Source organism: Anomaloglossus baeobatrachus, chromosome 12 (genome assembly GCF_048569485.1).
Source record: "Anomaloglossus baeobatrachus isolate aAnoBae1 chromosome 12, aAnoBae1.hap1, whole genome shotgun sequence".
Classification (NCBI taxonomy): Eukaryota; Metazoa; Chordata; class Amphibia; order Anura; family Aromobatidae; genus Anomaloglossus; species Anomaloglossus baeobatrachus.
The window spans coordinates 28,358,154-28,371,132 of NC_134364.1; the positions used below are offsets into that span (position 1 = coordinate 28,358,154).

General features: G+C 45.4%; 1 protein-coding gene across 1 annotated transcript in view; it reads right to left on the minus strand.

Annotated features, from left to right (window-relative positions):
• Positions 1 to 8,101: 8,101 nt before the first annotated feature.
• Positions 8,102 to 12,979, minus strand: part of PLEKHD1 (pleckstrin homology and coiled-coil domain containing D1) — a 90,580-nt gene continuing 85,702 nt past the window's right edge. Inside the window, exon 13 of the mRNA XM_075329872.1 lies at positions 8,102 to 12,242. Within this exon, the coding sequence (XP_075185987.1) occupies positions 12,085 to 12,242 (158 nt within the window). The 3' untranslated portion in view covers positions 8,102 to 12,084. The remainder of the gene's footprint in view (positions 12,243 to 12,979) is intronic.

Below are 12,979 nucleotides of genomic sequence, written 5' to 3' on the forward strand. Positions count from 1 at the left end.
GTCAGAAGACAAGCAAGGTCAGCACACAGGAATCAAAATACAAACAGCACAGGAACCAGGAATACAGACTATCTCTGGCAGTGGTCAGCAGACAGGAGGGGGAATAAGAAGGGTGTGGTGTCTTCCCATTGGCTGTAGCTGAACGCTGGCAACTTCAGCTGGATGACACATGCCACCTACAGTCAGCCAGTGGCACTGCAGATCCCCAGGAAACCCAGACCAGTGGGCACCGACTCCTCTCCCATCACCAGCACCATCCATAGCAGGAACACGGCATCGCCTGGCGATCGGACCAGAAGTCGCAGGAGCGGACTCCGGTGGGGACATGACAGTGAGGCATGGATATGCAAAACCAGAGGGCAGAGCTGTGCACAGAGCCATTTGAGCACACCAAGGGTACATTGAGCAAACTAATTAGCATATTGGAATAAACTTCATTTTCTGCATAATGGAAGATTAGAACACTAAAGGTAGGATTTTTATAGGGGCTGTAATCCCTACATTGCTACGTGCTTAGGTCACACTGTCAAGCCTGGGCTGACGGACTCCCTTGCAGCTTATATATCCAGCATTTAGCCATGTGCATGACTCTAAATAACCCAGCTATACAAGTAGAGTACAACTGATTACAATGGCATGGAGATACATAGATTAGTAATGTACAGTATATGTTCTGCTAATCCCATCATTACGATGAGTTGAGAATGGAAGCACAAAACCCAAAATGTCAATCAATCCCGTAACATTGTTGCACAAGTTATCTTCTTGCATGACCATCATCCGGAAATTGCTCTATGGATGCATCACGATGTTTCGGTGTATTTTCCTGCTCTCTTTTTGTACAATCACTTTCCATTGTTCGATTTCTACCGACTGGTGAAATGTATTTTTGTACAATAAATTGACAACACTTTCACCCAAATTGTTTGTCCTTCATTTGCAAGATTAAAGGGGTCTCTGCAAACCCACAAACTGCAAAGTTAGCTACTGACATGTCTATATTAGAAGCCCTTAAAGAATCATACCAGTAACATACACTTTAGTATAATGTTCATCAGTATACAAATGAGGGCGCTTTGGTGCACCCTTGGCAAGGCCAAAATGCCGATGCACCATTAAGACCTCCAATTTGCCAATCTATCACTCTCCCTAAGCTTGATTTACAGTGCTGTCCTTAAACTCAAATTACTGTTCATGTAGTTGCGCACTGACACTGAAGAACCCCAGTGCCGCGCTCTCAGTGTGGGTGCGAGCAGACTCTAATCCTTGGCTCCTCTCGGAATCTACTAGATCACTCCGTGCATAGTGGGAGATAAGAAGATCCCTACACCCACAATGATTGTGTGCGTGCACCGACACTGCATGCGCCACTGGGTTCCTTCAGTATCAGTGTGCATGAGAAAGTCGTAAAGGGCGTAATGTTGAACATTGCCCTCTCCAAGGGTACTCCATAGTACCCTCAATTACATATGGATCAAAAGTAAATATTTGTGCAACTACACCACTAAATTGTATGTTATCGGAATGATTCTTATAGGGGCTAAGTCCCTTATATAGATGTTTAAAGGGACTCTGTCACCAGGTTACCACCTTATCTGAAAGCAGCATAACATAGGGACAGGGACCCTGATTCCGGCAATGTGTCACTTATTGGGCTGCTTAGTATAGTTTTTATAAAATCACTGATTAATCAGTAGTTAATTATCATTAGAGGACTACTTGGCCTGCTCTACATTCATATAACTGGTAGATCTGCAGTAGAGAAAACACTGATTTTATCAAAATGACAGCAAACAGCTCAGTAAGTGACACATCGCTGGAATCGGGGTCTCTGTCTCTACATTATGCTGCCCTCAGATGCGGGAGCAAAAATCTGGTGACAAATTCCCTTTAAGCAACTAAATGGGGGTGACTGACTCCCTTTAAGGGTGTATTATAGGGTTTACTTGCTATAGACCCTTCTTAAATGGTTCAATCAGCATCAAGGTAGGTATTAAGTAGCAGAGCCAAAGAAATAAGTGAAAAAATGGTTATCAAATACTATATAGGCCTGTAACTTTTATCAGACTGGCTGGTTGCAGTAATAAGGTCCATCAGTAAAAAACACTTGAAAGGGTTCTCCTTGCTTCTCTTTGATGTAGCACATCACATATTTCTAGACCTTCCAGCTATTAACACTTTGGTTAATAGAAGTATAACATGAAACAGTCTTTTCACCCAGAAAAAGCTTTATTTTTATTTTTTTAATTAAATAAACATCTACTGAGAATAGTCTAGGAAAACGTCTAGGTTGGCACTGTAAATTAAAGAGATAGGGAAAAGACATTGAGGTCGAAGTAAGATGCCAAGGAAAGGAAGCAGGGCCGGCGTCAGCACCCGGCAAACCCGGGCAAATGCCGGGGCCCTGGGGAGCCGGGGGGGCCCACTCGGCCTCGTCAGTTCTCCTGTCCCTTGGCCGGGGCCCACTCGCCTTTACAGTTCTGCGGTCCCCGGCCGAGTTCCGGGGACCGCAGTCCTCGGCAGCAATCTGCGGCGCCGTCACTTTAAGGCGCGCAGACATCCTCGTTTGAATTTCACCTGTGGGCGGAGCTACCGCCTTCTCAGTCCCACAGATGAAGGAGGCGAGCTTCTGTCCGGCGCTGTGTGGGCCCCCTCTCCACCGTGACCTAATCGGGTAAGTGCCCTCCCCGCCTCCCCATTATAGGCCCCGGTGAGCTGCTTCTACCCCCTGGATGTATGCCCTGGCCCCTGCCAATGCCCCCACCCGCCGATTCCGCGGGTGCTGGCCCCGCCGAGCCGCGGGTGTGGGCCCTGCCGAGCCGCGGGTGCTGCCAGTGCCGCGGGTGTGGGCCCTGCCGAGCCGCGGGTGCTGCCAGTGCCGCGGGTGTGGGCCCTGCCGAGCCGCGGGTGCTGCCAGTGCCGCGGGTGTGGGCCCTGCCGAGCCGCGGGTGCTGCCAGTGCCGCGGGTGTGGGCCCCGCCGAGCCGCGGGTGCTGCCGCTGGTGCTGTCCCCGCCAAGCCGCGGGTGTGGGCCCCACAGAGCAGCAGAGTTGTGTGCACTGCATTTGTCTGAATATAGCAGAGTTGTATGTGTTTGTCTGAATGTAGCAGAGTTGTATGTGTTTGTCTGAATGTAGCAGAGTTGTATGTGTTTGTCTGTATGTAGCAGAGTTGTATGTGTTTGTCTGTATGTAGCAGAGTTGTGTGTGTTTGTCTGTATGTAGCAGAGTTGTGTGTGTTTGTCTGTATGTAGCAGAGTTGTATGTGTCTGTATGTAGCAGAGTTGTGTGTGTTTGTCTGTATGTAGCAGAGTTGTATGTGTTTGTATGTAGCAGAGTTGTATGTGTTTGTATGTAGCAGAGTTGTATGTGTTTGTCTGTATGTAGCAGAGTTGTATGTGTTTGTATGTAGCAGAGTTGTATGTGTTTGTATGTAGCAGAGTTGTATGTGTTTGTATGTAGCAGAGTTGTATGTGTTTGTCTGTAGCAGAGTTATATGTGTTTGTATGTAGCAGAGTTGTATGTGTTTGTCTGTATGTAGCAGAGTTGTATGTGTTTGTCTGTATGTAGCAGAGTTGTGTGTGTTTGTCTGTATGTAGCAGAGTTGTATGTGTTTGTATGTAGCAGAGTTGTATGTGTTTGTCTGTATGTAGCAGAGTTGTGTGTGTTTGTCTGTATGTAGCAGAGTTGTATGTGTTTGTCTGTATGTAGCAGAGTTGTATGTGTTTGTCTGTATGTAGCAGAGTTGTGTGTGTTTGTCTGTATGTAGCAGAGTTGTGTGTGTTTGTCTGTATGTAGCAGAGTTGTATGTGTTTGTATGTAGCAGAGTTGTATGTGTTTGTATGTAGCAGAGTTGTATGTGTTTGTATGTAGCAGAGTTGTATGTGTTTGTCTGTATGTAGCAGAGTTGTATGTGTTTGTCTGTATGTAGCAAAGTTGTGTTTGTCTGAATGTAGCAGAGCTGTGTGCATTTGTCTGAATGTAGCAGAGTTGTATGTGTTTGTATGTAGCAGAGTTGTATGTGTTTGTATGTAGCAGAGTTGTGTGTGTTTGTTTGTATGTAGCAGAGTTGTGTGTGTGTGTGTCTGTCTGTATGCAGCAGACTTGTGTGTGTGTGTCTGTAAGTGTATATGACTGTATATATTTGTCTGTTTATATGTATTTTTGTGAGTTTGTCTTTAAATATGTATATGTTCGTATCGGTGTCTGTGTGTGGATGGGGCCCACTGGGACTCTTCCGCCCGGGGCCCACAAAAACCTGGAGCCGGCCCTGAAAGGAAGAAATATGTTCTTAGAATTTAATATAAATACGAACATAACCTTTTGGACACTATTTCAGGATGGATGAAGTTCTTACTATAGGTTTGTAGATAGAGATTAGTTTTTCTACTAAAGAGCATAAAATTTCCTGCCCATGAAAAAAGCACTGGTCACCTATCTACATAAATGTATGATATCTAGGGGTCTCATCGATCACTAGGATGGGGATCCCTTGCCCTTGTTCCTGAGGCGTTTAAATGAAGTGGCAAATTACCACTAAGGCTATGTGCTCACGCTACAGGATTTACCGCGGATTTACCGCGGATTTTGCCGCGGATTTACCGCGGATTTGCCGAAAATCTGCAGCAGCAGCACTTCCAAGCCATTTCAATGGCATTTTGGAAATGCTGTGCCCATGCTGCGGATTTTTCCGCGGCGGATTTGCCGCGGATTTTGATCCGGAAAAATCTGCAGCATGTCAATTGTTTGGTGCAGATTTGGTGCAGATTTTTGGCTTTGAATGGGAAAAAAAAAAAAAAAAAAATCCGCATCAAAATCCGCGGCAAATCCGCAATAAATCCGCGGCAAATCCGCGGGTGTGGATTTGCCGCGAAAGTCACGGATTTTCAGGCAAAAAAATCCGCAGGGACATTCTAGCGTGGGCACATAGCCTAATTGTAATGTCTATGGAGTCACAAAGATAACAGCGCTGCACTCTGCCGTCTCTGATAGTCTCGTAGATACTGATGTGAAGGTAATGCACACAAGTGACCACTAGAGAGAAAAGAAGTCCATAAAGTAGAAAACTACGGCATACACCATCCAAGATCCAGAAAGTGCTTTTATTCCATATAGCGTGCAGGTAAAATAGTGGTGAAGGAATCAAATTGCCAAACATTATGATTAGAGGGTACAATCTTGCATGCCTGATGAGACATGTAATAGACTGGCTGAGGAAGACTAATAGATATTCTGACATAAAGTTGGAGAGTGAGTTCTGCAAGCCCTGGGATCTAGGAGCATTGCTACATACGTCACTAGTCAACATTCCACGGAAAATTAAACACTCCCTAGTGTGCAGAGATACGGTGATGGCATGGAAAGCAGTGAGAAAAAAATTTAATCTGTCCTGGCGAATTTCCAAATATTTAGATATCTGGAACTCACCGGAGTTCCCTATGGGCAGGAATAACAAACTATTTTCAGAATGGAGGAATAAAGGGATAAGGGGGGTGAAAGATCTGCTGCACGAATCAGAACATAGATGGATGACATACCAGGAAATGGTAGTAAAATATGGGCTATCCCCATTTCAGATCATACAATATAAACAGATAGAAAGGGGAATAATGGGACTGCTGAGAGATGTTAGAAAGGAACAGATGATGAATGACATGGACCGACTGATCATGAAAGATAGTCATGAAATTAATATATCCTCATTATACAAGGATTTGAGGGAAACGTTGGTTCCACTAAGTTCTGACCAAGTCTTGGGAACATGGGCAAGGCAACTGAAGGACACAGGGGCAGAAGAAAAGATACTGCAGGGATGGGTGAAAATGAGGAGTGAGGTGATCAATGGAGGCTGGAGGGATACACAATTTAGGCTGATGCATAGATCGATATATGGCTTTAACATCCCAAGCAAGCAAGGGATAAATAAATTAGACCATTGCCCCAAATGTAAATTGCCAAAAACAGACCTGTTTCATGGGATCTGGCAGTGCCCAGAGAGCCAGAAACTTTGGAAAAGGATACAGAAACTCATAAACGACATCTGGGGAGTGGAGTTGGAAATGGACCCAATGTTATGGATTTTTCATTATGTGGGAGAGGGGAGTGTGAAAGAGGGGAGGGAGCAGGGGGCCATAGTACCAAAACTGTTTCACAGTGTGGCAATGGTGGTCAAGAAGGCTATACTGGGTAAATGGTTGGAGGGGAACGCCCCGTCGGAAGATGAGGTGATAAACCGGATCAAATCATTGCTCAGAATAGAGCAGCTGGAAGCAGAAAGGAACAAAGATGAACGGGCAGGCACATTTTTTAAAAAGTGGAGCAAGTTTATAGTAAAACAATGTGGGGAGATAGAAATACAAAACATAGTAAACCCCTTTAAATACACAGAATGGTATCTACTGGAGGATATACAAGGGACATTGGGGAAGTTGAGATTGAGGTGCGGTGGCGGGACAGGACAATTGTCTTAGAAGTATATGCTAATCACCTAGGGAAAGAATGTGGAGAAGTCAAGTAAATCTCTCGTGATTTAAAGAGTGTGTATGGGTGCGAAGTTAGATGTATTAAGTTGCCAAGGGGGAAGTCCTGAGAACTAAGGAGAACAGGGTAGAGTTAAGACAAAAATCATTTACGCGTATGTACATTGGAAAGCTATATTATTATTTGCAATGTTATTGGATTTAATGTTATGATAATGAAAACTGAAATAAAATTTATGTTTAAAAAAAAAAAATAGCGGTGAAGAGAGAGCCGGGTGTAGGCCCCCCAAGGACGACGGCCGTTTCGCACCTTGTGTGCTTCTACGGGTCGGTGCGAAACGGCTGTCGTCCTTGGGGGGCCTGCACCCGGCTCTCTCTTCCCCGCTATTTTATCTGCACGCTATATGGAATAAAGCTGTAGGGTGGGAGAGAAAAGGCGCAATAGGGTCTTACCCGGTTTGAGGGTGAGCAAGAAAGGAGAAGGATACACTCACCTGATCGGGTTGTGCCAGTCACAACCCCTTTGTAGGCGTTAGTGAGTGCCTGGGTGGTTCAGCAGCGGCCCTGTTTGAGAATATGGTATATCACAAAAAACAGGGAGGAAAACGGGTTTCATGCCGCGCTAAAAAAGCACGAGTGTTGATATGTTGAAAATTGATATTCTTTTATTGAACAATTCCAACACGTTTCAGAGACATGTCCGTCTCCTTCTTCAGGGAAAAAAGAGAACAAAATTGTTCAATAAAAGAATATCAATTTTCAACATATCAACACTCGTGGTTTTTAGCGCGGCATGAAACCCGTTTTCCTCCCTGTTTATATGGAATAAAAGCACTTTGTGGATCTTGGATGATGTATGCCGTGGTTTTCTACTTTATGGACTTCTGTTCTGGATATCTCCTATCCTCGCCCACGTGCACCCATTACCATTTCTTCTAAAAGGAGGACTGAGGCTGTTCCAAGGTATTCGGTGTAAGACATTGCACGGTTCAGTGCGGAACCGTTTCAGTTAATTACATTGACACAAGTGACCACTATTCATTGTGATCTCCCTCGGAATGTTGACGACGGAATGTTCACAACATTCCAAGGGAGATTATTAGAGACAATATTAGAGACTGGTTCCGGTCCGGTAGATAGATTTTTACATTTTTTTCATCTGCAAACCACGTTCACTTCACACAGTTATATCAATCACTAAGATTATGCTTCTCTTGGAGAGCTTAGCGGTAGCCAGTAACAAAGATGCGCAGCCAAATTAGTAGCATTTACAGGATATCTTCCCTTATAGCCTTTTATTGCAGTATTAAAGGGAATCTGTCTTCAAGTTTTTGGCACATAATCTGAGAGCAGCATAATGTAGAGACAGAGACCCTGATTCCAGCGATGTGTCACTGACAGGGCTTCTTTAGTTTTGATAAAATCACTAGTTAATGACCAGTAGATTATCATTACAGGACTACTTGGGGTGCTGCAGGTATTCCAACATATTCATGAGCTCTGTATAACTGCTAGATCTGCAGCAGAGAAAACATTGTTTTATCAAAATGACAGCAAACAGCTCAGTAAGTGACACATCGCTGGAATCAGGGTCTTTGTCTCTACATTTTGCTGTTCTCAGATGGAGGAGCAAAAACCTGGTGACAGATTCCCTTGAACATGAAAAACCCTTAATACCTAAGCTGCACTCCTGGTCGCTAATAAGCAACAATAATTTGGATTTGTTTTTTGTGACTTGCTCCAAAAAAATGAATAAAATACCTTGTAAAAATCCACAAGTTACACTGATTCTGTTTCTCTTTTCATTTTGTTATATTCACATTTGTTGTTTGTGGAGCACAGTATGTGAAATCTCTGCTGGTAGTGCACCTTGGCGTTTCTTCAGAGCCTTCTCTAGGGGCGTGCACTATCACTCCTCTCTCCCATGTGCTGTCAATCACAGTGTGTAGATTATCTAGTAGACTCAATCTGTGATTGGCAGCCTCTGAGATTGAAGGGTTAAAGTGCACGTCCCTAGAGAAGACTCTGAAGAAACACCCAGTTGGTCTGCAACCAGAGATTTCACATGTGCTTCTGTAGCTCAAAAAAAGTAGAAGGGGGTAACTTCTGCAAAGGCCACTTTACACGCAGCGATATTGGTATCAATATCGCTAGCAAGCGTACCCGCCCCCGTCGGTTGTGCGTCACGGGCTAATCGCTTACAACATCGCTTACACCCGTCACATGGACTTACGTGCCTAGCGACGTCGTTGTGGCCGGCGAACCGCTTCCTTTCTAAGGGGGCGGTTCGTTCGGCGTCACAGCGACATCACTAAGCGGCCGCCCAATAGAAGAGGAGGGGCGGAGATGAGCGGGACGAACATCCATCCCGCCCACCTCCTTCCTTCCTCATTGCCGGCGGCCGCAGGTACGATGTTGTTCCTCGTTCCTGCGGTGTCACACATAGCGATGTGTGCTGCCTCAGGAACGACGAACAACCTGCGTCCTGCAACAGCAACGATAATCGGGAAAGGAGCGACGCATCAACGATCAATAATTAGGTAAGTAATTTTGATCGTTAACGGTCGTTCCTGCGTTTCACACGCAACGACGTCGCTAACAAGGCCGGATGTGCGTCACAAATTCCGTGACCCCAACGACATCTCGTTAGCCATGTCGTTGCGTGTAAAGCGGCCTTAAGGATGATGAAGGAGTCTGGAAGAGATGAAATTAGATTATTACTTGTCCTGAAGAAGAAGGCGGTGAATTTTGAAACCCGTAGACAATAAAATTATTATTCATCATCCTTATGGCGGCGCTGGAGAAGTTAACCCTTTCTTCTTTTTTTTGTGCTACATTTGCATGTCACGTGGGTCTCCTGCAGCCGTTCTTTGCCTACACAGTTGGTTGTGACTTTCACAACCTGTTAAAGGTGAGCCTCTCCCAGACCTTTCTCTGTATTATTAATTGGATAAGACCCTATGTGCATTTTCTGTCTCTCCAGAATTTTTTTGACAAAATGTGCTCCAGAAGAATCAAACGTAAATATCTCTGCAATTTTTTTGAGCAAGTCCTCTTTAAATTGCTTCAACTTGTAGCCACCACTAGGGGGAGCTCACTGCATATAAATGCACCTATCTAAAAATCCAATAATTAAAGGGAATCTGTCAGCACAAGATGATTGATTAAACTAAGCACAGGCGTTTGGTGCACCCTTGGGGTGGTCAAACAGTTCTGTACGACTGTCAATCTTAAAAAACCTAGAAGGGAACACTTTTTATGTAGATTTAGATTTGACTATGGCTTACTACAATCTCCCTATCTCATCAAGGTACTCGCAAGGCTCCAGTAAGCTGAAATGTGGCAAGTTCTTCTGTGGGGCAATTACAATAGAGAGTTAAGGGGGCTTTACACGCTACCATATCGCTGATGAAAGCACCCACCCCCGTCAGTTGTGCGTCACGGACAAATCGCTGACCGTGGCGCACAAAATCGTTAGGAGCCGTCACACGTACTTACCTGTGTAGCGACGTCGCTGTTGCCGGCGAACCGCCTCCTTTCTAAGGGGGCGGTTCGTGCAGCGTCACAGCGGCGTCACTAAGCGGCCGCCCAATAGAAGCAGAGGGGCGGAGATGAGCGGGCGTAACTTCCCGCCCACCTCCTTCCTTCCTCATTGCCGGCGGCCGCAGGTAAGCTGTAGTTCATCGTTCCCGAGGTGTCACACGTAGCGATGTAGCGATGTGTGCTGTCTCAGGAACGACGAACAACCTGCGTCCTGCAACAATCAACGATTTTTTGAAAATGAACGATGTATCAACGATCAACGATTAGGTGAGGATTTTTGATCGCTAACGACGCCGGATGTGAGTCCCAGAATCCATGACCCCGGCGATATATCGTTAGATACATCGTTGCATGTAACGGGGCCTTAAGGCTGTGTTCACACCTGTGTCAGTTTTTTTTTTTTTTTTTTTTAAATCTGTCGTCATCACAGAAGAATTATGTTAACTGCAGCAGGGAGCATAATGGACCCCAATATAAATTAAAGGTGTCTGATACGTCGTTGCGTGTAACGGGGCCTTTAGGCTAAGTGCCCAAGTTGCTTTTTTGCATGCTTCTTTTCTGCACACAAATAGCATGTTTTGTCAAACAAAAAGCAGCTGAAAAAAAGTGCATTTTTATTGCGTTTGCACATTTTTTATACGCGTTTTTCCTGCTTCTTTTTAGTCATGGCGATCGCGGGGTTCAGTCGCTATACCCCCTCGATCGCCACCAGGTCTCCAGCTGATGTTACAGCCGGTACCCAGATCTCACTGCCCAGAGTGGTGCCTGCGCAGTTCCTGGCAGTTTAACCCCCTGAATGCTGCGATCAATGCGATTGCAGCATTCACGGGGCAGGGAAAGGGATCTCTTACCTTTCCCTGGTGATCAGGTCTCGTAATGTGATCACAGGGACCCAATCGCTGGCATGGTAACCCAGGGTCATCATCATGACGACCCCGGGTTACTGAGCTACGGAGAGCCTCACACACCATGATGTATGCACGGTATGTGAGGTGAAGTGCTGCAATATATCACTGTAGTGATAAACCATTGCAGGGGATTATAGAAGCGCAGAAACAATTAACATACTGCTTTTTTTCAGCAACAAAATCTGCAAGGTAAAAAGAAGCAGCGTGTGCACAGCAGGTGACTATTCCCATAGACTTTGCTGGGATGATTTTTTCCCTGCAGTATTGATTAAAATCTGCAAGGAAAAACGCCATGTGTGCACACAGCCTTACTGTAGCCGCCACCTGACAGTGAAACATATGGCCACAACTTTTGTTCCCTGATTAGCTGCCTCTGTTATGGGAGGGGCGGCGTAAATAAAAAAAATATTATCATCTACTAAAATGATGAAAAATTAACCAGTTTCTTTCTCTTGCTTTATAAACGTTGCTATTTTTTTAAAAAAATCCATAATTTAGTTCCAGAGATAGGGTCCTTTTTTCTTTGGTGCTATTTTTTAATGTCTTTATGAAAGGGGCGTGGCTCCCAGTATTCTTTGGGGGCGTGTCTTTAGCCTAGGCTAATTGTGAGCCACGCCCCTTTTGAAAAGACCATATAAGTTTGCACCAAATATAAAGGCTCATATCTCTGGAACCGTATGATAGATTTAAAAAAATAAAAAAGCGGATTACTCAGGGGAGCAGAGACAATAAAAGAAAAGGCAATAAATGGCCTTTTTTGACCCAGTATAGGTTCCCCTTAAAGAAGGTCTTGCTTCCATTGCTGTGTGTTTTGTTTGAAGGACACGCCTGATGGTGATACACGCATAAAAAAATATTTGACACTAATTTGTACCACTAATGACGCATCGTATGGGAGAAAGGGTGACAATGGGTTGGTGGGGGTAGACCTTGTGGGTACATGTTGGGTGCTGGGGGCAGAGCTGTGCTGGAGTTGTACATTGGTCTGTGTATTGGGGGGCATTTCTCGCAACATGCAGACTCAGAGGCACTGTGCATGAAAGCTCTGCGGCAATATCCTGAAAGGTGATAAAAAAACACCCTGCACACAGTACTCGCAGGAAGACACGGACATTAGCTAGGGCTTTGTGAGCACAATCCTCATGGTGAATGGATGTCACTTGTCATGTCCTTGTGAAGGCTCCTTCTGAGAGATGATCTGGTAGAGAGTTTCCCGAAAATGTTTATCTCTTGTCAGGTTTCTGGCGGCTTCTTTGAGGCTTTGGATGTCGCTGGTCTCAGCCGGAGACATCAAGAAAGAGTGCGAGTGCCTTACTGCAAAAAAAGACAAGAAGGTAAAACAAAGAGAAGGGCTCACCTGTAAAAAGTAGCACAAGAGAGAAGTGAAAGCGATGCCTAGAGCAGTGATATGTCACGGCGGAATACCCATAATGACAGCTAGAGTGCCCCATAACAGTCTCCCAACATTTATAGTGGCAGCCTAAAAGGTTAATCCCATCTTAGGCCTCCTGCTTGGTCCGTTTCCTGACGTACCGGAGACACGGGCACACGTAGACCCATTTAAATCAATGGGTCTGCGCTCACGTGCGTGTTCTGCCATGGACCGTGTGTACGTATGGAGCATACGTATGTTCATGTGCTCCACACGTAGACACGTCCGTTTTTCTCCAGCATCACGGGTGTCACACGGAACGCAAACGGACCACATGGAGGTGCTCCGTGTGACTCGCGTCGGAGAAAACACATGTGTCTGAGAAAATAATAAAAAAACTTTACTCACCTTCTCCAGCCCTGCAGCCTCTGCCGCTCCTGTCACTTGCTTCAGACCGCTGCTCATTATGCTCATTGCATATTCAATTCACTGCGGCCGGAAGCAGCAGCAGCGGGGAGTCAGCAGTACCGGAGACCGAAGATCAGCACCACGGACAGCAAAGCCAGGGACAGGTGAGCAGAAAGTTCCCGTTCTCTGTGTGTTATCACGGATAATACACGGAGAACACACATGTGCCATACACACTGCTCACAGAGGGCAAAACACACCTTTGACACAT